Below are 23131 nucleotides of genomic sequence, written 5' to 3' on the forward strand. Positions count from 1 at the left end.
ATTCATGTATTTTAGATTCATTGCACACTAACTGAAATATTTCAGGTCTTTTATTGTCTTAATACGGATGATTTTGGCATACAGCTCATGAAAACCCAAAATTCCTATCTCACAAAATTAGCATATCATTAAAAGGGTCTCTAAATGAGTTATGAACCTAATCATCTGAATCAACGAGTTAACTCTAAACACCTGCAAAAGATTCCTGAGGCCTTTAAAACTCCCAGCCTGGTTCATCACTCAAAACCCCAATCATGGGTAAGACTGCCGACCTGACTGCTGTCCAGAAGGCCACTATTGACACCCTCAAGCAAGAGGGTAAGACACAGAAAGAAATTTCTGAACGAATAGGCTGTTCCCAGAGTGCTGTATCAAGGCACCTCAGTGGGAAGTCTGTAGGAAGGAAAAAGTGTGGCAGAAAACGCTGCACAACGAGAAGAGGTGACCGGACCCTGAGGAAGATTGTGGAGAAGGGCCGATTCCAGACCTTGGGGGACCTGCGGAAGCAGTGGACTGAGTCTGGAGTAGAAACATCCAGAGCCACCGTGCACAGGCGTGTGCAGGAAATGGGCTACAGGTGCCGCATTCCCCAGGTCAAGCCACTTTTGAACCAGAAACAGCGGTAGAAGCGCCTGACCTGGGCTACAGAGAAGCAGCACTGGACTGTTGCTCAGTGGTCCAAAGTACTTTTTTCGGATGAAAGCAAATTCTGCATGTCATTTGGAAATCAAGGTGCCAGAGTCTAGAGGAAGACTGGGGAGAAGGAAATGCCAGAAGTCCAGTGTCAAGTACCCACAGTCAGTGATGGTCTGGGGTGCCGTGTCAGCTGCTGGTGTTGGTCCACTGTGTTTTATCAAGGTCAGGGTCAATGCAGCTAGCTATCAGGAGATTATGGAGCACTTCATGCTTCCATCTGCTAAAAAGCTTTATGGAGATGAAGATTTCATTTTTCAGCATGACCTGGCACCTGCTCACAGTGCCAAAACCACTGGTAAATGGTTTACTGACCATGGTATCACTGTGCTCAATTGGCCTGCCAACTCTCCTGACCTGAACCCCATAGAGAATCTGTGGGATATTGTGAAGAGAACGATGAGAGACTCAAGACCCAACACTCTGGATGAGCTAAAGGCTGCTATCGAAGCATCCTGGGCCTCCATAAGACCTCAGCAGTGCCACAGGCTTATTGCCTCCATGTCACGCCGCATTGAAGCAGTCATTTCTGGATTCCCGACCAAGTATTGCGTGCATAACTGTACATGATTATTTGAAGGTTGACGTTTTTTGTATTAAAAACACTTTTCTTTTATTGGTCGGATGAAATATGCTAATTTTGTGAGATAGGAATTTTGGGTTTTCATGAGCTGTATGCCAAAATCATCCATATTAAGACAATAAAAGACCTGAAATATTTCAGTTAGTGTGCTATGAAGCTAAAATATATGAATGTTAAATTTTCATTATGACATTATGGGAAATAATGAACTTTATCACAATATGCTAATATTTTGAGAAGGACCTGTATGTTGTCTGACAAATCCAGGTTGGTAAACATGATACTTAGGTTGTCTAAGAGTAAGCTAATGTCCTGTCAAAGTAATGACTGAACCTTTCAACTTTAAAATATGTCAAGTAGGTTTGTAGAAATTATTGATAGTTTTATTCCATTCGATCTGGACATTTCATACCTGAAAAAGACGAGTACAAAATGACAAAAATCACAAAACAGTGAAGGTCTGAAAATAACCTCATTACTTGTCTGTTCTGTGCTAAAGGAATTAGCATCTCTGGTTAACCATAAAACAAATAACGTTTAAGAAAATAATAAGCACACATTTCAGTGTTAAACAATGTTAAATAAAGAAGTAAAAATATGGTTTGTACAAACTCAGAAACAGTATTGAGCATTTTTCTTAGCATCAAGTTTGAAATTGTTGAACCGTGACAACCCTAGACTTAAAAAGTAAAAATAATGTAGGCCTCAACAACTCTAAATTAAATACAACCTACCTTATATTCAGCCATTACACAATTTCATAAAAACATGGCCAAAATGCAGATTAATTAAAATACATAGACATTTGAGAATTAAAAAACATTTAAGGGATATCAATACATTGCAAGGCAAGGTGAATTTAATATTCAACTACTGCTAATTTGTGCAACAATTACACAAATTATTGGCTTGTTTAACTGAGAGCTTTTTTTAATACACTGTAAAATTTAGAGAGGAGGACAAATAAATTATTTCATTAAAGACCAAACATGGTTTCACTGCATAAGAGATGTTAAACACTACATGCTAAATGAAACCTCTCAGAATGCACTTACACTCCCCACACCAATAAGGAGACAGCAGTACAGGGTGCAGGATCCAGAGATCTGCTTTAGTATGCTGGTTTGATTTGCAAACCGAAGCTCCTGCCGTCTACTGTAGAGGAACCAAATTTAGCTGCACTACGTGGCCAAGTGCCTGTTCTGTGAATACACCTTTGGAGTATCCAGCCACAGCCACTGTGTTCCCAGAACGGCAGCTTCAGCCCACTAAACCAAACTAAAGCACTTTCTATTATCACATTACACCACCTACAAGGGCAAGTAAATCCCATGGTGTTACACAGAAAGCTGCGGCTGGAAGCGGCTGCACTATATGCATTGTGATGATCTAATTTAAACAGCTTTTAATGCAGGGTATTCACATGAGCAGAGATATAAAAGTTATTAGTGAGACTCCAGGCAATTCTCAGAAATGCTGTAAAAGTGAATTAAATGTCTACAAAGTCTACAATCCCTGCTTGCAGTATTGCCTAATTTGATGATTACAGAACTAAAGTCATCCTGAATGCACCTCACCTTGTCTCTCAGATGATGTTCTGCTGCATCGATGTTCAGTGGGTCATCAAAGTTCAACAGGTCCTGCAGAAGAGGTAAATTAAGGGAAGATTTGGGCCAAAATAACCCCAGAAACAAAAACAAAGGGCCAAAACAGAGATGCTGAGTCAAACAGAGAAGAAATAGATCAATACTAAACTATTTGTGCCCAGAGGCTCTTAAATCTTCTGTCATTTTATTAGCATACGTTCAGGGCTCAGCTCTTCATTCTGTGGGTCAAATGTTGTTAATTAAGACAGGTTGTCATGGGAAATTAAATTCATTTCAACAACACCAACTGTGTGCAATGTCACCTCAGCGCCTGTCACTGCAACAAACAAAACTATTTAATTACACAGTTGCCTTAGAGATGGAATACACAACAAGACAGGCGGGCTATTAGAGGATGGTGGCCTGGGAGGCCATTTCCTAAGAAAACAGTAGGATTTAGGGCATATTACGTCACTAATATTACCATGAACACAGTGCTGACCTCAGGGTAAGAACAGATATTTTCAGCACAGAATCAATAAAACAATAAACCAATCTTTTTTACATTTTAATTTGTATAATGAATCATAGGATGTGATACACAGTTACATGATTTATTGCGCTGCTTCCTTGACAATTATTTATCTGGATTCAGGATTTTACATGTCGTTTTTTATGCTGGCTCTTTCATCACAAAAACATAGTTTTAAAGGTGAATCGCTTTAGTAACGTTGCATCTTTCCTCTTCATCTTCACAAGAAATATAATGAATAACTGCGCATTTTTCCTAAGGAGAAGTGGCACTATCAGGCATCCTGAGACAGCTGGCATCTCCAAAACGTGACGTGAAAGCTAATTTTCTGGCTTCGACCTCCAAGTTACATCAAAGTGTTCTTCATAACGAGGAACATGATTTCCCTCAAGTCAGAATTTATGGTTTCACTACATCTTTAAAAGCGGGATTAACAGTGACCTTGTTCATTCGTATCTGAGTTTAGACTAACAGCATAGCAATACAAGGAGGCACTTTAGCAGCGAGGACTTACAGAGGACTGGATATGTTTAACAGACAAACCACAGGATCAGGTTAGAGTTTGGGTACTAATGGTTTAAATTACAGTTAAATGTGTGTGAAATGAAAGCCATTGTGTGTAGAGTAAACGTTGTACTTACAGTAAACAAGGAGTTCAATCCCCAGACCACATCCTAGGAAAAAAAACAAGAAAAAATAAGATAAACAAAGGATGAACCAAAAATTACATTTCAGTAAAATGCTGCCAGTCAACATAAATACATATTTTTATGCTGCTATCTCTAATTTCTACCACCTAGTGTCCAGCTAGGGCTGCACAACTTTAGGGAAATATGCAATTGCAATATAATTGTTGAATATCGTGATAACAATATTGGTTGCAATCAACCCACATTTTCCTCACTTTTCTCTTTCTCTTTCTTTCCAACCTGATAATGTCAGTAATAATCCCCTTCGGCTGCATAATGCACTAAATGACAAGGCTGAATCCAATTAGCAGTGCAATCCAATAGCAGAGTTTTCTCAGCATAATGTTGCATTCAAACTCTAAAGACCTGTGCATACTCAGCAGGAACAAGAGCAAAGTTCTTTCTGGCCAGGACATTTCATACTTCACAAGATCAAATAAAAGAACTCCTAGGGCGTCTTCAGAGGTCTCACTGCAGCGCACCATCTTTATATTTCTCTGACACCACATAAGAAAAAGGTTCTGCCCTGAATATGCATCCAGAACAAGCTGCAGGAACTCGTAAACCAGGGCTGCAAGAACAGAATGAGGCCATTTTCTTCTTGCTCCCCTAGTAGAGAGAGCTAATTTTCTCTGTTCTTGCAGAGCATGTAAAGACTTTAAAATGCCATGTTTCTGAAAAGATGTGGTGCACTACTGTATGCACTCTGGACTATACAACCTAAATGTCAGAACTGTAAATATACTGTTTATAACTGTGACTTTCAATCTGTGTAATAAACGGTCATATTGGATTTTGAGGTCAGGGCTGGTTAAAAATAAAAATCTAACTTCAGGATGCATTTCAAAGGATTTTAAAGTTGAAATTTAGTAAATCTGCCTTCCACATACCAATGTGGCACCACAAAACCTGGATACTTTTACTTTTTAGGGCATTGAAGCACAAGCAACATTTAGAAACATGTCTACATCGATTAGTTGAAGCCAGCTAATTAACACAGAATGCTGTAGGTGCATTTAATACAAGTTGTGTATCCAGATAAGGGTGATTACAGATGAAACTTAAAGCAAGTCTGTTGTTCCAAAGAGGAGTCCACACACACAAACATTGTTTTTAAAGGCTTAATTTCATTAATATGCAGCATGGGTAAAGCATACCCTTCAGAGACATGTCAGTAACTTTTCAACAGCTCGCTAAAAATATCTTGTCCATTTTTGCTTTTAAATGCCTCACAGCTCCTGTTGGTTCTGGTTCTAGCAGCAGCTGCAGACAGCAGGACTTAAACACAGAACAACAAAAGCAACAATTTCATTATACTGGAATTTCAATACGCAGAGACAGTCCAGACAAATACAATTAATTTAACAGCAGAAAAATAATCAGTTCCAATTTGGTTTCAATGATTACTCCTAAAGGCAGTCGGTTTTTTAATTGACAGTTACTATTAATGATTGGAAGCTTTTTAAAGTCACCTCTCATACATTCCAGATTGACTTATTTAATTTACATAATAAGAAGCAGCTATGATTCATATATGCCTTCAGATATAGCCGAGCTCTTCCAGATTCTGTTTTGTGCTGTCAATAACAGGAGCAAACAATATTTATACTGCAGGAACTTTCATACTGAATGAGAATGGTTTATAAAAATCTCCAGCACTGACTGAGGCTTGCAGACTGAACCAACCTAAATATGCAGAGGAGCTTTGATTTTAATATGGGTTGGATGGCTGAGAACTTTTTCCAACTTAAAGAAGGGAAACCTGAGCTCTGTCTCTGACCCTGACTAACTGCTGTCTAAAAAATGATGGAAACGTTTGGTCTCTGAGCAACATTTACCAAATGTTTTGTGAAGAATCTTGCTTTAACTGAATCATTTTGTAATATTCACATTGAGTGTCTTTAAAAAAATACCTTTCTGGCTCTCCTGGAGCATTTTGGATTTACAAATCATTTTTGCAATCTCAACTGTTTATCCTTTGCTCGTCTCTAATCAAAACACTGACATAAAACTGATATGTCAGCTTGTTGATGGATCTGTGCAGACTTCAGTCAATTTAACAGGATACGCTGGTATAAACTGCTCTCAAGAGATTGGTTGGATAAAATACTGCATGGATGTTGGTCCCATTAGAAGCTCAACTGAAACAAGCTTCCAATTTGGTTTGAATTCAGTCAAATTAGAGAGCAACTTGCATTAAAAATAACTAAAAATACTAAGCATCAGAAAACAGTCTCCAAATGGTTCTGGACAGATCAAAAAGACAGAAAGGTCAAGGAAGAAGGTGGGCTACAGTACTGTATGTGTTTTATCATCAACAAATCATGCCTCTCCCCTGGAATCCTGAGCAGAAAGCAATCGTTTGAAATTCTGCAAAGGCCAAATCAAAGCTTTATTATTACAACCCTCAACACCTCGCTAAAGTTTCCTCTACAAGCTGAAAATCTCCGAAAACCAAATCACATTTACTATGGCAGGTTTTATTTTTAATAAAAACAGTTTAAACTACACTGTACACGCAAAAGTTGCATTTGTGTGTACTTCGCTAAATAAGAACATATGATAAACCAGAATCAAGTTCTCCAAATCTAGAAAGTGCATGATTTGTTTTGCTGTTTTGTGAGCTCAGATTAAGTAGCAAACAATATGCAATACATGCATATTATGCTAAAAAGGGAAAAAGTTTGTACTTCATGTGTGGGTTGCAATGGAGGAGAGTGGTGACCAGAGAACAGGGACAGCACCACCCACTCAACTCAGACATTCTGCTTTGCAGCTTTGGCACTTTGTTTTTTCGCACATATTTTTGTGCACTCTCTGTGACACCGGGTGACGCACATGAACTCAAGCTCAACCCCTCACACGCATATGACCACATCCACACCTACCTTTGAGTAAAAACAGGAGCATTTTTCCAGAATAACAACAGCTGACAGAAAAGGCAACACGTCTATGTTCCTGTCAGAGCTCAACTTCATTCAGCTGCTACAATAATCCAGACTCTGAAAGCAGTCTTGATGGTCGCTGAATCATCTCATAATCTTTTTAAAAGGAAACCTGTGGCACCAGAAAGTTCCACGCAAACAATATTCATTTTTTGGAGTTGGGATAAAAGCAGTGCTTAAAAACCAAATTAGCCCCATGACTCAGAGGACTGTAAAACCAATTTTTAGCAGCAAAAAGATCTATATAACTTTATCTGTCTCTCAGATGTTTATTAAAGGTTTTGACTCTGATTCCTTTACAGCGTTACTGTAGTCCATTTGGTTTTGTGTCCATTTGGCAGAATCATCGGCTGAACCAGTACAAGCACTTGAATTGGATTTCTTTCTTGTTGTGCAATCCTGTTGTAGATTGCTGATAAACCAAGTTTGGGTCAAGCTTTTGCTCTCAAACAGATGAACACACATCACCCCCACCCCACTGCTGGTAAACAGTGTGCTGCATTGGTTGTCTCCAAACGCACTGCTGTGAATTAGAGACAAAGATCTCTGTTCTCTTGCATTGACTGCACATTTTCTAGAAGTGTTTCCTATTTTGCTGAAACCAAAGCCAACTGCTGTCATTTTAGAGAGAAGATCTTTTCTTCTTACAACTGTTCCAAGCAAGACATGCTTGTTTAGCGTTTTTCTGACTGTATTGTCAGGTGACTGAGACCCGCAGCATTACTTGTGTATCTCTTGGATTTCTTTCTGATTTCTCTGAGTGATCTGATCTGCTAATAATCAAGGGTGTGCTTAAATTTTGATAAAATCATTTATTTTGTATTTATTTGTGTTACACACGGAAAAACATAACATGCAATGCATTTAAAGAACTTGTAGGAAGACTGTTGAAGCTGGTTAATTTTCACATGTTCTGCAATGTAGACAATCAATTACTTTAAATTCAATGGATATTTGAATACACTGGATTTGAAATACAACAATGTTTGTCAAAACTAATAATATTCAGCTTTATCTCTTATTTAGCTGGTTTGCATTATTGGGTTTTATTTTACACACTAAACCTATGAAACATTTTTTCTTTTAGTACCAGTTAAGTTCAATGAGGACCTAATAAGACATTGTAACTTTTCATTTCTCAGCATACCTAAATATATGACAGTCCCAAAGCAAAGGGTGGAGAAATATTCATTATAATTTGAGAGGCTCTATTGGAAGATAAGAGAAGATAAAAATAATTGTTGTCTGAAGAGACAGAATCATCTGATAATGTGAGGATGTTATATATATATTTGAACTGAGTAGCAATAATTGTTTTATGTACAAGACCAAGCCCAAGCAGAATTATGCATTTTAATCCAAAAATGCATAATTTAGGAATGAATGAGTGAATGAATGAAGCTCAGACATATTTACAGTGGGCTGAACCAACACAGGTGACCACTGTTTAAACTGATTTTTCTACTTTCATCCTGCTGCAGGCCTCAGTTTGTCACCATTGAACACATATACAGACATCCTACTGAAGTGAAACAACTGAACAACACCTAGGCTATGAAATTATTATGCTTATGTATCATACCAACCAATTTAGCAAATAGCAATTTACTTGCTAATTTTGATTTAGAGCTATTAATGTCCGATTCAAAACTATTTATTGCCTGCGATTATTTTTGCATTTAACATATTCACAGTTTTAGACTACAATCTTTTAAACCATAGAGGACCCAAGAGAAAGTTGCTTTGTCCAAAACTATAACTAAAGAAAATGGATGACAAAACAGTGGAAAACTCTAAAATCCTCAAAAATGACTGAAGGGGTCATCATAGATGGTTTGTATTCAGAGAGTAAACCAGTGCAGATACTGAGAAGAGTGTTGATCTTGTCTTGGGTCTCTGCAGAGAAAAGCAGGCAGTTTTAGCATGGAGGGCAGAGCTCCTTCCTTTTATAACATAGTTTAAAGTCGTACTTTCTATCAGAGGTAATTTTAGTCAAATCTTAAGTAAGGATAGAAGAGTGTGTCCTTGCTTTAAACTTCTGCAATTAGACTTTAATGGCTTGCAAAGGAGAACCTCACTGACTGAATGGTAAAACTTCAAAGGTCAATTAACTCTTTTATATGCAAGTAAAACGTTTTCCGTTTTGAAGTTTACCTTAAACAACCAATGGTTTTTAATGCATCCATAGAAAGTATCATGCTTTTACTTTCTACTATATATGTCCAATAGCTTAGCAAAGCAACAGTGGCTCATTATAACAGAGGTCTCACTGTCAGGAGCATTGTTCCTAGTATTTAACATACTAGGAGATTTACAATGCCATAGTTACAATAGCATTGACTCTTCAAAGCTTTGCAGCCATTGTAGCATTCATGCTCTCAATGCAAAATGGGCTCCTATGTTTCAGCCCCTAAACTTAACTAATAGCTTAATTAAAAGACAAAAACAATGGAAGCATGAGAATGGAGGCCTTTATGAGAAAAAAAACCCTTACAGGAGAGGCTGATCTGAATGTTCCTGCAGACGGAAATCAACTTTAACCGTGGTTTTAAAGCAACAGGAACTCAAAACCGAGAGAAATTATTTAAAATCTTTTTCCACCAAAATACAAAACATAAAAAAGCTGCAACAACAAACAACAGACTAACAAAAACTAGTGTGTAACTAACATGGGAGGAAAATTATGCGTGGTTTATCTGAAGGGTCGCGTGCATTTGTATTTAACCTCATTGTATGTAATTTAATACAAATACAGCTTTTCTGTGAAGGCCTCAGAGGTTCTTACAATAGTGAACTAACGGTATCACGAAGACCGAGAAAACCAGGAGACAGATCAGGGAATAATGATAAAACAATAAACCAATCTTTGAATATCTGGAGCACTTTTCAATCTGAAAGACATAGGAGTATGGCAGAACTGCAAACGTACCAAAAATTGGCCGTCCAACTACACTGACTACACCGAACAAGGAGAGCATTCATTAGAGAAGCCGCTGAGAGGCCCATGGTAAATCTGGGGGAGCTGCAGAGATCCAAAGCTCAGGTAGGAGAACCTGTCAACAGGAGAGCTACTACTTGTAAATTACATTATTATGGCCTTCTTGTAAGAGTGGCAAAAGGAAATCCTTCCAGAAAAAAAGCCACATTTGCACTTGTAAAGCACTATGTGTAACAAAGCATCCCTATGGTAAAACATAGTGTTGGCAGCATCATGCAGTGGGGGTGATTTTATTGAGGACAGAAAAGCTGGTCAGCTGATGGGAAAATGGAAAGACCCAAAGGTGGAGCAGCCCAGGAAGAGGCTGCAAAACACGACACTGGAGGTTGAGGTTCACCTTCCTGAAGGACAACACTACCAAGAGCTACAACAGAATGGTTTAGATCATAACATGTAAGTATGTTAGAATGGTCTAGTCAAAGTCCAGACCTACATCCAATTCAGAATTTGTGGCAAGGCTTCAAAATGTATGTTAACTGTCGCTTCTACATCCAGTCCAACTGAGCTTCAGCTATTATGCATAAAAAGTGACTAAAATGCTGTATTTAAATGTGCAAAGAAGTTGGAAACAAAGTCTAGCAGTTATAACTGCACCAAAGTGCTTCCAAAGAGTGTTTTTACAGGTGGACCGAAGACAAATATCGGAACAAAATATAAAAATAAAACTTTACAACTATGCAGTGCTTTGCGTTGGTCACTGAAGGTTGCGGTTGTAACATTACAAAAGCACAAGGAGTACAGATATATGAAAGCATCTTTGAAAGACAGCGTTTAGATTTTCTTATGTTGTAACTATTTTGTTTGTCTTTTAGTTTAAAATAAACTGAATTTAACTTCCTGTTTGGCAACACAGGCGTTAATGTACCACGCCTTCCACACACGTCTCCAATACAGACATTACTGCTACCTGGGCAGCCTGTTGAGTTGTTAAACTTATTATGTTTCTTGTAACCAGATGTTCACAATAAATCATAAACACATTAAATGCACCAAGAAGTTTACCTTTAACGTTCTGGTTGGTGCCCAGCCTGTACCGTCAATTGAATGTTCTCGCAATAAGCTGCAGAGAAAAACAGACATGAGGGTCACACAATACCCCTGTTGCTAACTGTATTATATAACTTAATATTAATCAAATTCTTCTTGGGCTAAAATTTGTTATGAGGGACCAAAGTCCTCAACAAAAGTAAAACATCAGTCAAATGCTAAGTGCTCCAATAAAAAGTTATTTTTTTCCCTAATAGGAGAAGAATGACAGTTATAACGTTGCTCTACACAATCCTAAAAACAACCTAAACTATTAAGGAAAAAGAAATGCCACTGCATGATAACAACCATCGAGGATTACCTCAAACAGATTTCTCCATTTTCCGTGATATTCGGATGCCATATTCTGGTCAAACATCTGACTTTCGGAGGCTGGAGATATTAACAGAGAAAACATGAAATTCAAAGGTTATTAGACAGCTGATTACATGTTTGTAAGCCGGGTTTATGAATGACACAAAGAGTTGAAACAAGGGATGTTTAACCTGAGGTGGACAAAAATCAACAGTGGTTATCTGAGCGGAAGAATGTTCCAGAAGAGCAATGCTTTAAAATAGGATTGTCACTGGCCACAGTCACAGATGTGCATAGGTAAACTATTTTAAATCAATCTTCTGCATGAACGAGAACATCTAAGGGTGGTGTGGAAAATCTACCATGACCCATTGAACCCTTTTGTCCTGTGGATTGTGGAACAGTCTACCACAGATCCCAGCAGGACCAAGCTGGTTTCATCTGGAAGATAAAAAGTCCATTTGAACCCGGGCTCTTTGTTTTACTCTCTGAGCCATTCTTTAACAGGCTTTCCGTCAGGACCCTCTACTGTCTGTCTGATACTGAGCGCTAGTATGATACTGAGCACTAGTATCACTGATACTGAGTACTATTATGATAATGAATGCTAATATTACTAAGATTGAGTGCTAGTACAGGGGGATCACCCTATACATTTGCCATGTGGGACTGTAACTGGTCGGTAAAAATCATTTAAACTTGTGTCTAAATTGTATTCATGCAGATGCCAAAATACAGATTTCCCTGCGACCAAACTTGGTTTTGGACATTACCCTTTTTAGGGTCCATAAAATTATGTCTGGTTAATTTATGCAGCTAAATGACCATTTTAAGGTTAATTTCTGAAAAGAATTGGGAAGAATACTGAACATGTCTCAGATGGAGCAAAGTAAGGAGAAAGTAAAGAGCAAAGAGTGACCTCTGGAAAGGCAGTAAAAAGAGGTTTATATTGATCTTCTTCACACACCACAGCCTCACTGCACCAATTTACTATTTTTGTCAGAGTCCTGACCTGGCATTCTAGAAAACAGTATGGTGGGCCAGTTTACTACTTACTTTTTTATTTACTTGGGCCATAAGCTGCACTTTAACTATGATTCGGTCTCTACTTGTGTCTGAGGCAGAAATCCAGGCACGCAAGCATTAAATCCTGGTCTTAATTACGTTTTTGTTATTTTGGAGCCAAAAGTTAAAAGTTCTGCTCTATTTTCCAAGTTTACCAAGACGAGAGATAAACTTTCATCTGGCTGCATTTTCACTTATGTACAAAAGTGTAATATAAAGTCTTACAGTTATGTTGCCATGTTTATGGATGTGGTACGGGATGGTCTGGTATTCTTCTGTGAAATTTCCAATAATATCTGGTATGACAGGATTAATTTACCTACTGATCTGCATGTCATGACATATCATTAGACTACATTTAATTTTTCTTTTCTGTGTTATTAATTAACTTTTTCTGTACTGTCAAACTTTTTATGCATGTGCTATAGTGTTATTTTGAGCTGTTGTCATCTTGGCCAAGACACTATTGTAAATTAGACTTTAAATCTCAAGAGGCTCTTCTAATTAAATAAAGTATGAATAATAAATAAGAACAGGTTAATGAGGTGAACCCCCCGGAGAGCACTAGGTTTTCCTTTATCAGCAGAACAGCAGCTGCAGGGGGCCCCAGTATTTCTTTATTTTACAGAATGATGTGACATTAAAAGAAAACTGTGAAGCTGCTTAGGTTTTAGTGTTTAGAAGTTATTACTTTAGCTGCCATTTCTGACTGTATTGTCTGTGTCATCAAAACTGTTATTATCCTGTTGGTATCATGAAGAACTAGCGAATATGTGAGTACAGAACCAAAACCTGCTTAATTGTAGTGTAAAAATAAAAGTGAAAATAGTTCCAAAATACAATCAGATCAAAAAATACAACACATAATTACATATTCAGTTCTACCCACTAATAGCTAGTTTACACTATGGCATCTCAGCGAGATCCAGATCTGGGCATTGACTAGGCCCAGGACCTTCCATTCCTTAATTGTTAGCCAGTCCTTGGTGAATTTACTGGTATGTCTTGGGTCACTGTCATGTTGCAGGATCCCGGTTCTGCTTCAGCTTTATTTATGGTGAAGCAGGCCAAGTCCTGCTGCAACACAGGATCCCCAAATCATGACACCTCCACCTCAATGCTTTGCAGTTGGTAAAGGCCTTTATGTTTTCCTGAGAAATAAAGGTTTCCCCTCTCCTTGAACCGCCACCTTAACGTGGTGAAGGGGTTTGAGTGCTCGAATGATCCTAGAGGCTATGTTGTCTGGGGCTTAAATGCCCCTGGTAGGGTCTCCCATAGCAAACAGGCTCTAGGTGATGGGTCAGACAAAGAGCGGTTCAAGAATCCTTCATGAGGACTAGTACATCGAGGCACGTGACATTGCCCGGTACGGCGGAGCCGGGGTCCCACCCTGGAGCCAGGCCTAGGGTCGGGACTCGCCGGAGAGCGCCTGGTAGCCGGGTTGCTTCTCGCAGGACCCGGCCGGGCCAAGCCCGAACGAGAGACGCGAGGCCATCCCCTAGTGGGCCCACCACCTGCAGGGGGAACCGTGAAGGACTGGTGCAAAGAGGATTGGGTGGTGGACGAAGGTGGAGACATCAGCGGCCCGATCCCCGAATGCTTAGAGTGGCTCTAGGGACGTGGAACGTCACCTCGCTGGGGGGGAAGGAGCCTGAGCTGGTGCGGGAGGTCGAGAGATATCGACTAGAAATAGTCGGGCTCGCCTCCACACACAGCGTGGGCTCTGGAACCCATCTTCTCAAGAGGGGCTGTACTCTCTTCTACTCTGGAGTGGCCCACGGGGAGAGGGCTCAGCCATCTCGTGTTGGGGTTTACCCCAGTGGATGAGATGATCGCATCTCTGCGCCTTCGGATTGGGGGCATGTCTCTGACTGTCGTTTCGGCCTACGGGCCGAGCAGGAGTGCGGAGTACCCGGCCTTCTTGGTGTCCCTGTCGGGGGTGCTGGATAGTGCCCCTCCCGGGGACTCCGTTATTCTGCTGGGGGACTTCAACGCCCACGTGGGAAACGACAGTGACATCTGGAGAGGCGTGATCGGGAGGAATGGCCTCCCCGATCTGAATCCGAGTGGTGCTTTGTTATTGGACTTCTGTGCTAGTCACGGATTGTCCATAATGAACACTATGTTCAAACATAAGGGTGTCCATCAGTGCACTTGGCACCAGGACACCCTAGGCAGTAGGTCAATGATCGACTGTGTTGTCGAATCATCAGACCTTCGGCCGCATGTTTTGGACACTCGGGTGAAGAGAGGGGCTAAGCTGGCCACTGATCACCACCTGGTGGTGAGTTGGGTCCGCTGGAGGAGGAGAAAGCCGGACAGACTTGGCAGGCCCAAGCGCATAGTGAGGGTCTGCTGGGAACATCTGACGGAGCCTGCGGTCAGGGATGTATTCAACTCCCACCTCCGGGAGAGCTTTGACCAGATTCCAGGGGATGTTGGAGACATAGAGTACAAGTGGACCATGTTCTCCGCATCTGTTGTCGATGGTGCTGCCCGTAGCTGCGGCCTTAAGGTCTGGACACCGGCAGTAAGGGATGCTGTCAAGCTGAAGAAGGAGTCCTATCGACTGTGGTTGGCTTGTGGGACTCCTGAGGCGGCTGACGGGTACCGTGAGGCCAAGCGTGCTGCAGCCTGGGCTGTGGCAGAGGCAAAAACTCGGGCCTGGGAGGAGTTTGGTGAGGCCATGGAGAAGGACTACCGGTTGGCCTCGAAGCGATTCTGGCAAACCGTCCGGCGCCTCAGGAGGGGGAAGCAGTGCTTCACCAACATTGTTTATAGTGGGGTTGGTAGGCTGCTGAACTCGACTGAGGACATTATCGGGCGGTGGAAGGAGTACTTCAAGGATCTCCTCAATCCTCCTATCATGCTTTCCCTGGTGGAAACAGAGGCTGGGGACTCGGGATTGGACTCTTTCATCACCCAGGCTGAAGTCACCGAGGTGGTTAAAAAGCTCCGTAGTGGCAGGGCTTCGGGGTGGATGAGATCCGCCCCGAGTACCTCAAATCTCTGGATGTCATGGGGCTGTCATGGTTAACACGCCTCTTCAACATTGCGTGGCGGTCAGGGACAGTGCCTCTGGACTGGCAGACTGTCATAAGAAGGGTGACCAGAGGGTGTGTTCCAACTACAGGGGGATCACACTGCTCAGCCTCCCTGGTAAGGCCTACGCCAGGGTATTGGCTGATAGTCGAACCTCGGCTTCAGGAGGAACAGTGTGGTTTTTGTCCCGGCCGTGGAACACTGGACCAGCTCTATACCCTCTACAGGGTACTCGAGGGTTCATGGGAGTTTGCCCAACCGGTCCACATTTGTTTTGTGGACCTGGAGAAAGCATTTGACTGTGTCCCTCGTGATGCCCTGTGGGGGGTGCTCCACGATTATGGAATTGGGGGCCCTTTATTAGGGGCCATCCGGTCCCTGTACAAGCGGAGCAGGAGTTTGGTCCGCATTGCCGGCACTAAGTCGGACCAGTTTCCGGTGCATGTTGGACTCCGGCAGGGCTGCCCTTTGTCACCGGTCCTGTTCATAACTTTTATGGACAGGTTTCTAGACGCAGCCAAGGACCGCAGGGGGTCTGGTTTGGGGACCAGTGGATTTCGTCTTTTCTTTTGGCAGATGACGTGATCCTGCTGACCCCCTCTAGCCAAGATCTACTGCATGCGCTGGGGCGGTTTGCAGCCGAGTGTGAAGCAGCTGGGGTGAAGATCAGCTCCTCCAAGTCCGAGGCCATGGTACTCGACCGGAAAAGGGTGGCTTGTCCTCTTCAGGTTGGAGGGGAGTTCCTGCCTCAAGTGGAGGAGTTCAGGTATCTCTGGGTCTTGTTCACGAGTGAGGGAAGAATGGAGCGGGAGATCGACAGACGGATCGGCGCGGCTGCCGCGGTAATGGGGGACGCTGTGCCGGTCCGTTGTGGTGAAGAGAGAGCTGAGCCGAAAAGCGAAGGTCTGGATTTACCGGTCGGTCTACGTTCCTACCCTCACCTATGGCCATGAACTTTGGGTCATGACCGAAGGTTTGAGATCCCGGATACAAGCGGCTGAAATGAGCTTCTTCCGTAGGGTGGCTGGGCACTCCCTTAGAGATAGGGTGAGGAGCTTGGCCATCCGGGAGGGGCTCGAAATAGAGCCGCTGCTCCTCCACATCGAGAGGAGCCAGTTGAGGTGGCTCAGGCATCTATTCCAGATGCCTCCTGGACGCCTTCCTCGGGAGGTGTTCCAGGCACGTCCCACCGGGAGGAGGCCCAGGGGACGGCCCAGGACACGCTGGAGGGACTATGTCTCTCGGCTGGCCTGGGAACGCCTTGGGCTCCCCCCGGAGGAGCTGGAGGAGGTGTCTGCGGAGAGGGACGTCTGGGCGTCTCTGCTGAGTCTGCTGCCCCCGCGACCCGGTCCCGGATAAGCGGAAGATGAAGAGTAAGAGTAAGATAAAAGTTTCCTCCTGGCACACCTCCCAGTTAAAGTCATGCAGTCTCTTTCTGATCCCACAAGCATTCACCTGCACCCACAGCCACAACTGAGCACATTTTGAATGCCCTCTACTTGTAGGCTTCTCTCCATACAGGGAAATGGCTGGTTTTAAAACTCTCTTGAGACCTCTGTAGATCCCTTACCAAACCCAAAAGCTCCTACTATCTTCTATCTGAAGGCATCAGTTGTTTCAGTCATGTGTGTATGTATCACTCTGATGCAAACATTCAGGAGAAGACTAGAATAAATGTCTGAGGTTTAAATGGGGGGGGGGACCTTGAAAATGCAAATGAATGAAGTTCTGTTGTAATCATGTGCAACTGATGCGACAAGCTTGTGTTTCATTTCACCCATTTAAGCATGAAATTTTGGGGTACAACTTAAAAAGGCTTGTCTTCAGCTTTAATTGCTTATTTTAATTACCTGAATTCCTCACTATTGTTGAAATCCATATTAAATATTTATATATCCAAATATGTTAGAAAAAACACACAGGCTTTGGTGGGGTTTGCTCATTTTTTACATGAATGTAAAAAGCCAACAGATACACGCCTAAAACCGTATGTAACCTACTCACCACCATGTTATAGGCTTCGGGGACATCTATTTCAAACTGAAACCTTCCGCTTTGGTAGTAGCCCTCATCTGAAGAGAGACAAAGACAAACAGGCATAAATATGTCCTTTTTACAAAAAATAAATTAATATTCCTCAACACCATTCAGTCATTATCAAGGTTAAATGTAGCTTTATACCAAAAGATCAGCTTCAACAAAATCACACAAAAAGTGCTATTTTTATTCATCTAAAGTGTTTGTTTTTAACCCACAGACTCTGGTTTTTATTTTGAAAAAAAAAAAGAAACTTTAAATTACTCCAAACCACACATCCAAAGCTCCTTTCCTTTACAACAAAACTGTCCAACAATGATCCTTCAACTAAAAATGAGAATTTGAGCTTTTGGGATCAGACTAAGATAATTTGTTGTGGTGATTATTGTTTTACTGCATCTAACCGTAAGGATAGCTGAACATTTTTAATTTGGCAAACCTATTTCTGTTTATTTTGTCAGAAGTCTCTGTGAAGCCATCTGCAAACACACACACACACACACACACACATACACACACAGACTACTTCTTCTCCCTGAGTCTAAAAAGCTAATCTTCCTAATTAGCTGAATGAAATTGACCATTTTGACATGAAGTGGCTGCAGCACAGCAGGTAGAACCTTGGTTTTGTTTTCCAATTAAATTGGTGTTTTGATCCCCAACCTCAGACTATACTGAAGTGGGGTGGAGCTCATTTTGCCACGTCTCCATTTTTTGGGGTAGTTTTGGTGTTTTCGTAACCAAAAAACAAGGCTCCGCCTGCCACGGGATGTTCTGTACCAACCTTCAATTCATACCCACCTTGGAGACGTTTCAAATCAAAGAGTTCTGTGATTTCCATGATCTACTGATAGTCTTCTATTCAATTCAATTCAGTTTATTTATATAGCGCCAATTCACAACACATGTCGTCTCAAGGCACTTCACAAAGTCAGCGACATACATTCCAATTAATCCTAATCATTGAACTGTGCAGTCAAATTCAGTTATTTATTCAAATTGGATTAAAAGTTTTTCTATCTAAGGAAACCCAGCAGATTGCATCCAGTCAGTGACTTGCAGCATTCACTCCTCCTGGATGAGCATGTAGAGACAGTGGACAGTCACTGGTGCTTACTTTGCAGCAATCCCTCATACTGAGCATGCATGTAGCGACAGTGGAGAGAAAAAACTCCCTTTTAACAAGAAACCTCCAGCAGAACCAGAACCAGGCTCAGTGTGAGCGGCCATCTGCCACGACCGACTGGGGGTTTGAGAGAACAGAGCAGAGACACAAAAAGAACACAGAAGCACGTTCTATGGGAAGGAAAAGTAAATGTATCTAGGAGGAAATGTGACTCCAGTAATACCATGATCAGGGGTCATAACCTCTCATATTTTATAGACGCTAATGGACCCAAACTGTGTTCAGAAACCCAATCGATGGAAATAGTGAATCACATCAAATTATCAGAAAATAAAATACAATAAATAAAATGATATTTTCCCTTTTAGTAGTTTTGGATTACTTATCTTTATAAATGACCAAAATAACTACTAAGGGAAATAAATTGACACCCAAGTGTTAAGTAGATCGGTATAAATGGTATGAGATCAGGGTAGGAACAGGTGAAGTCATCGACTTGTCCTTGGGTCAGACACTGAACACAGTAAACTTACTGGAGTAAGCGCAGTCGGGGAGTGAGGATGAACAAGAAATGAGAAACAGTTTAAATGACATTCAAGAACCTAAATGAATGATAAATGCAGCAACAGAAAGCTTGCGTTTGGTTCTGTTGAGTCGTTTCACTAGATTACAGCTGTATGACTTCTGTATCTTTTCTCTTTATCTTTACGCCTTCCTGTTTTACCTTTTCGGTTTTTATTTTATGTTGACATTTTTTCGGAAAGCACAAAAATATGGAGGTAAATTTGTCTCAATATTATTCAATCAAACAAAAAACTAATCTCAATCAAAAAAATAAATTGTGGTCAAAACGTTTGGAATATTCAATAAAAAAAAAAACTAATCTCCATCAACAATTATAAAGTTGTGATCAACTCTTTCTGAGTTGTAACAATTTTTGGTTGAAAAAACATTTTTACATGGCTGTAAACAGCAAACACTGAAGACAAACCCAAAGTAAGTACAGTAAATAAAACAGCAGGAAAGATTTATGGCCTAAAAATCAGAGCTCGCCCTGGTCTTCCTCTGTTGTATCACATAGATCAATCTGAGACTATGTGTCAAATTTATTAGTCAGCAACAAAAACCAAAGATAGTGATACCTAACCCTATGATATTTTTAAGGTTGCCATTTTGATAACTATGACAATCTTCAATTTAAATTTTAACCTGTAACCAATGGGTTGCCGCTTTGAACCCCCACTCTGTTCGTCTCAGTCGTTGTGTCCTTGGGCAAGACACTTCACCTGACTTGCCTGCTGATTGTGGCCGGAGGGCTCGGTGGCGCCTGTGTATGGCAGCTTCACTTCTGTCAGTTTGCCCCAGGGCAGCTGTGCCTACATTGTAGCTCACCACTGTCAGTGTGTGAATGTGTGTATGAATGGGTGGATAACTGATTGTAGTGTAAAACGCTTTGGGGACTCTGGGGACTTGATAAAGCGCTATACAGGTGCATTTACCATAAAATTTAAATCTGCTTGGACTTACTTCAAGAAGCTCCGATTTTTATCTTTTTACATTTGTTCCCACATTTATCAAGATTTGATAAAGACTGAAATTGAAATTCAAGGTGTTCCAGGAACCCAAAACCTGTGTTTGAGGGGTAAGAAAAGGAGATGCCAAAGGATCAAAACTAAAGTTTCGATGGATGAATAAAGACAGAAGCAAGAGAAAGGGACAAAACCATGATGATCCTCTGTATAACAGCTTCAGTAAGAAGTGATGAACAATTCATGACTGTCTGCGGCAGGCAGGAACAATCAGTCTTTGTTGTTAAGAAGCATTTGACTTTGGAAAATCTTCTGCTTACTCCTCACAGGCTGGTGGATAACTACAGTATTGCCAGTACTGCAAGTCTTAACTTAATAATCTGTGACTTCCTCCTTTAGGCAGTGAGCATAAGGCAAAGTGATGTCTTCATAGTATGACTGGTTTTGATATTTATTGTTATCGAGTGCGCTCTGCAGCACATATTTATAAGAGAAACAGTTGGCCTGAAGGATAACAATGAAAAGTTTAACTGAAAGTAGCAGTGTATCTTCTGCATTTTTCAAACAGAGATGTGTCTATTCCTTTATTTTGTTTGAATTTAGCAAGACAAAAGAGAGGCAACAAAGCATATAAATAATTTATGCCCTTCATAAGTAAATCATACAAGTCAAAAGAGGATTCACTGTGAAGGCTTTCAAAAAGCTTCTATGGTACTTACAACTAGAGGAAAATTACTTATATCATCAAAATTAATATTATGAGTCAATTCTTGAGCTGATTTATGAAAAAACAACAAATAACACATGCTAAAAGGCCACTAATGGTGTATAATCATAGTCAAACCTACAATTTAATCCTTATTCTAAATATATCCCACTATTTTAGCAGTGTTCATTCATAAGACACAAACAAGAGGTAGCCCTGCATTATCCCATTCAACCTTACGATCACCCACCCAAAAACAATCAGATAAAACCATTAAAAGGTCAAAAATGTTAATGACAATTAGGCACAATTAGGACCTGAAACGTGAACACAATAATATTATAAAAGGTATTAAAAACATCTGTCTTTCTGACTATAACTCTATCACTGCGTACGGTCAGAGCTTCCCAAACACAAACACTGCTCTAAAAATAAAACGTACCCAATATCAAAGAGGCGACCTTATGACTACAGTTATATTCAGTAGTAGGACTGTACAGCTATACTGCACACAGTAAGGGCACCAAATCATATGCTTAAAAATAAGCAAAGCATTTATAAGTGATTTAATGCAAACAACAGTTTATAAGCATCTTAAATTAGAGTTTACTGCTACTTTATAGAATGACTAACTCGTGTCATAATATTTCCTAATGAAAATCCTGATGAGGGTGTGTAAACATCTCACCAGAGCTGTACTGACTCGTCTAACATCTGAATGTCTGCAGTGGGCTGTGAAATGTGGCCCCCAAAACACCAGCATCATTCAAACAGGAGGTTTTCTTGGAAAGTATCTGAAATCTAAACAAACACATACACTCCAGAACACCACAGCTTCGGCACTTTTAGTTTGAAAAGATGTAAACGAGCGAACCGATGATATTTGTAGAGGATTAGTATCTATCAGACACAGCTCTGGCTATAATTATCAGTACTTTTCATCTTTTGCTCCACTTAACTAAAATACTTTAATTAAATGCAACCTCTTGCTGCACATTCCAAACATACACTCAGTCTGCAGCTCCTTGTTGAAATATGCAAAACCATACACCATTTATTGCCATGCAAAAAAGCAGAAAGACATATCTCACACACAGATAAATCTAGTCTTCTGTCCAGTCTATCTTTCACCAGTGTCCTAGTTATAGTGTGAATGAACAATGGGTCGGAACCCATTCACCTTGCAGTGTTGCTGGAGTCCCCAATCCTCAGAGACACAGAGGTCCGACACCGCAAAGCAGAACTGTTGCATTAAAAAAAAAAAACAGACTGAACTGGGAGAACTAGGAAGTGACCATTAGAACAGCATATAAATGCAGTAAAGTGTGTTTTTTCTGTTCACTTGCACAATGTTTTCATTTCTGAACTGGAGTCTTCAATTATTCTGAAAATATTCCAAAAATGTTAAAATTTCTCATGAGGATTTCCAACACAGTCTCCTTCTAAAACACCCGGAGGAAGTGAGGCCATGTGCAAATGTTAGAGGAAGTCTCCAGGGACATTTAGCTGAGAGTGTGCAGTGCTCTAAGAGTTGTTGCCTTATACACTTTTCTGCTGACCAGTATGATTCTTCAGACCCACTTATCAATAGTTGGATTGATTCAGAAACACGTGGTATAAATACCCCACACAGAAAGCTTCATCCATCATCTGCGGTGGTGTGAAGGAATCAAGGAAAGGTGAAGGAAAATGATTTTCTGTACTTTTGTGCATCATGTTCTCTTTGTTTTGATCTTTGCTTCAAACCATTGCCTGTATTTCATGCTGTGAGGGCAGGTTTCCAGCTGCAAGTCTACCACTGTGACGTTTTCCTGCATGCCTCCTCTGTTCATGTGAGAGCACATCAGTGTAACAACAGTGTAATAAAACACATTTACCTTAAAGACTCTCTGTTTGAATTTAATGATTGTGAATACATGTGTGTTTGGTATATAAGCACATAAAGTACCTTGCAAAAGTGTTCCCACCTAAGGAATTTTCCACTTGTTTCCATTTGTTCTACATTACAGTCATCAACCTTAACGTTTTCTATTTGAGTCTAATGTGATAGATCAACAATATAAAAAAAAAATCAACCTGCTTCTTTCTGAAGGAAAGGGGTGGTTAGGAGCTAAGGAGAAAGCTACATTTAACAAAACCAAAAGCAAGAACAACAGTGAGGAGAATGGGCCAACTGTAAAATTCACTATTGCAAATTATATGAATGCAGCAGAGTTTTGAGCACTAAGTGGGGATCCAGGTAGCATACCGTTTGGTTAT

General features: G+C 40.8%; 1 protein-coding gene across 1 annotated transcript in view; it reads right to left on the minus strand.

Annotated features, from left to right (window-relative positions):
* The window catches only part of ube2f (ubiquitin-conjugating enzyme E2F (putative)), a 53269-nt gene that overhangs the window by 16562 nt on the left and 13576 nt on the right, over positions 1–23131 (minus strand). The window contains exons 5-9 of the mRNA XM_047371654.1: positions 17479–17546; positions 11375–11445; positions 11029–11086; positions 4036–4068; positions 2854–2916 (exon numbers count right to left, since the gene is read on the minus strand). Of these exons, the coding sequence (XP_047227610.1) occupies positions 2854–2916; positions 4036–4068; positions 11029–11086; positions 11375–11445; positions 17479–17546 (293 nt within the window). The remainder of the gene's footprint in view (positions 1–2853; positions 2917–4035; positions 4069–11028; positions 11087–11374; positions 11446–17478; positions 17547–23131) is intronic.

This window comes from Girardinichthys multiradiatus, chromosome 7 (assembly GCF_021462225.1).
Source record: "Girardinichthys multiradiatus isolate DD_20200921_A chromosome 7, DD_fGirMul_XY1, whole genome shotgun sequence".
In the NCBI taxonomy this organism is placed as follows: Eukaryota; Metazoa; Chordata; class Actinopteri; order Cyprinodontiformes; family Goodeidae; genus Girardinichthys; species Girardinichthys multiradiatus.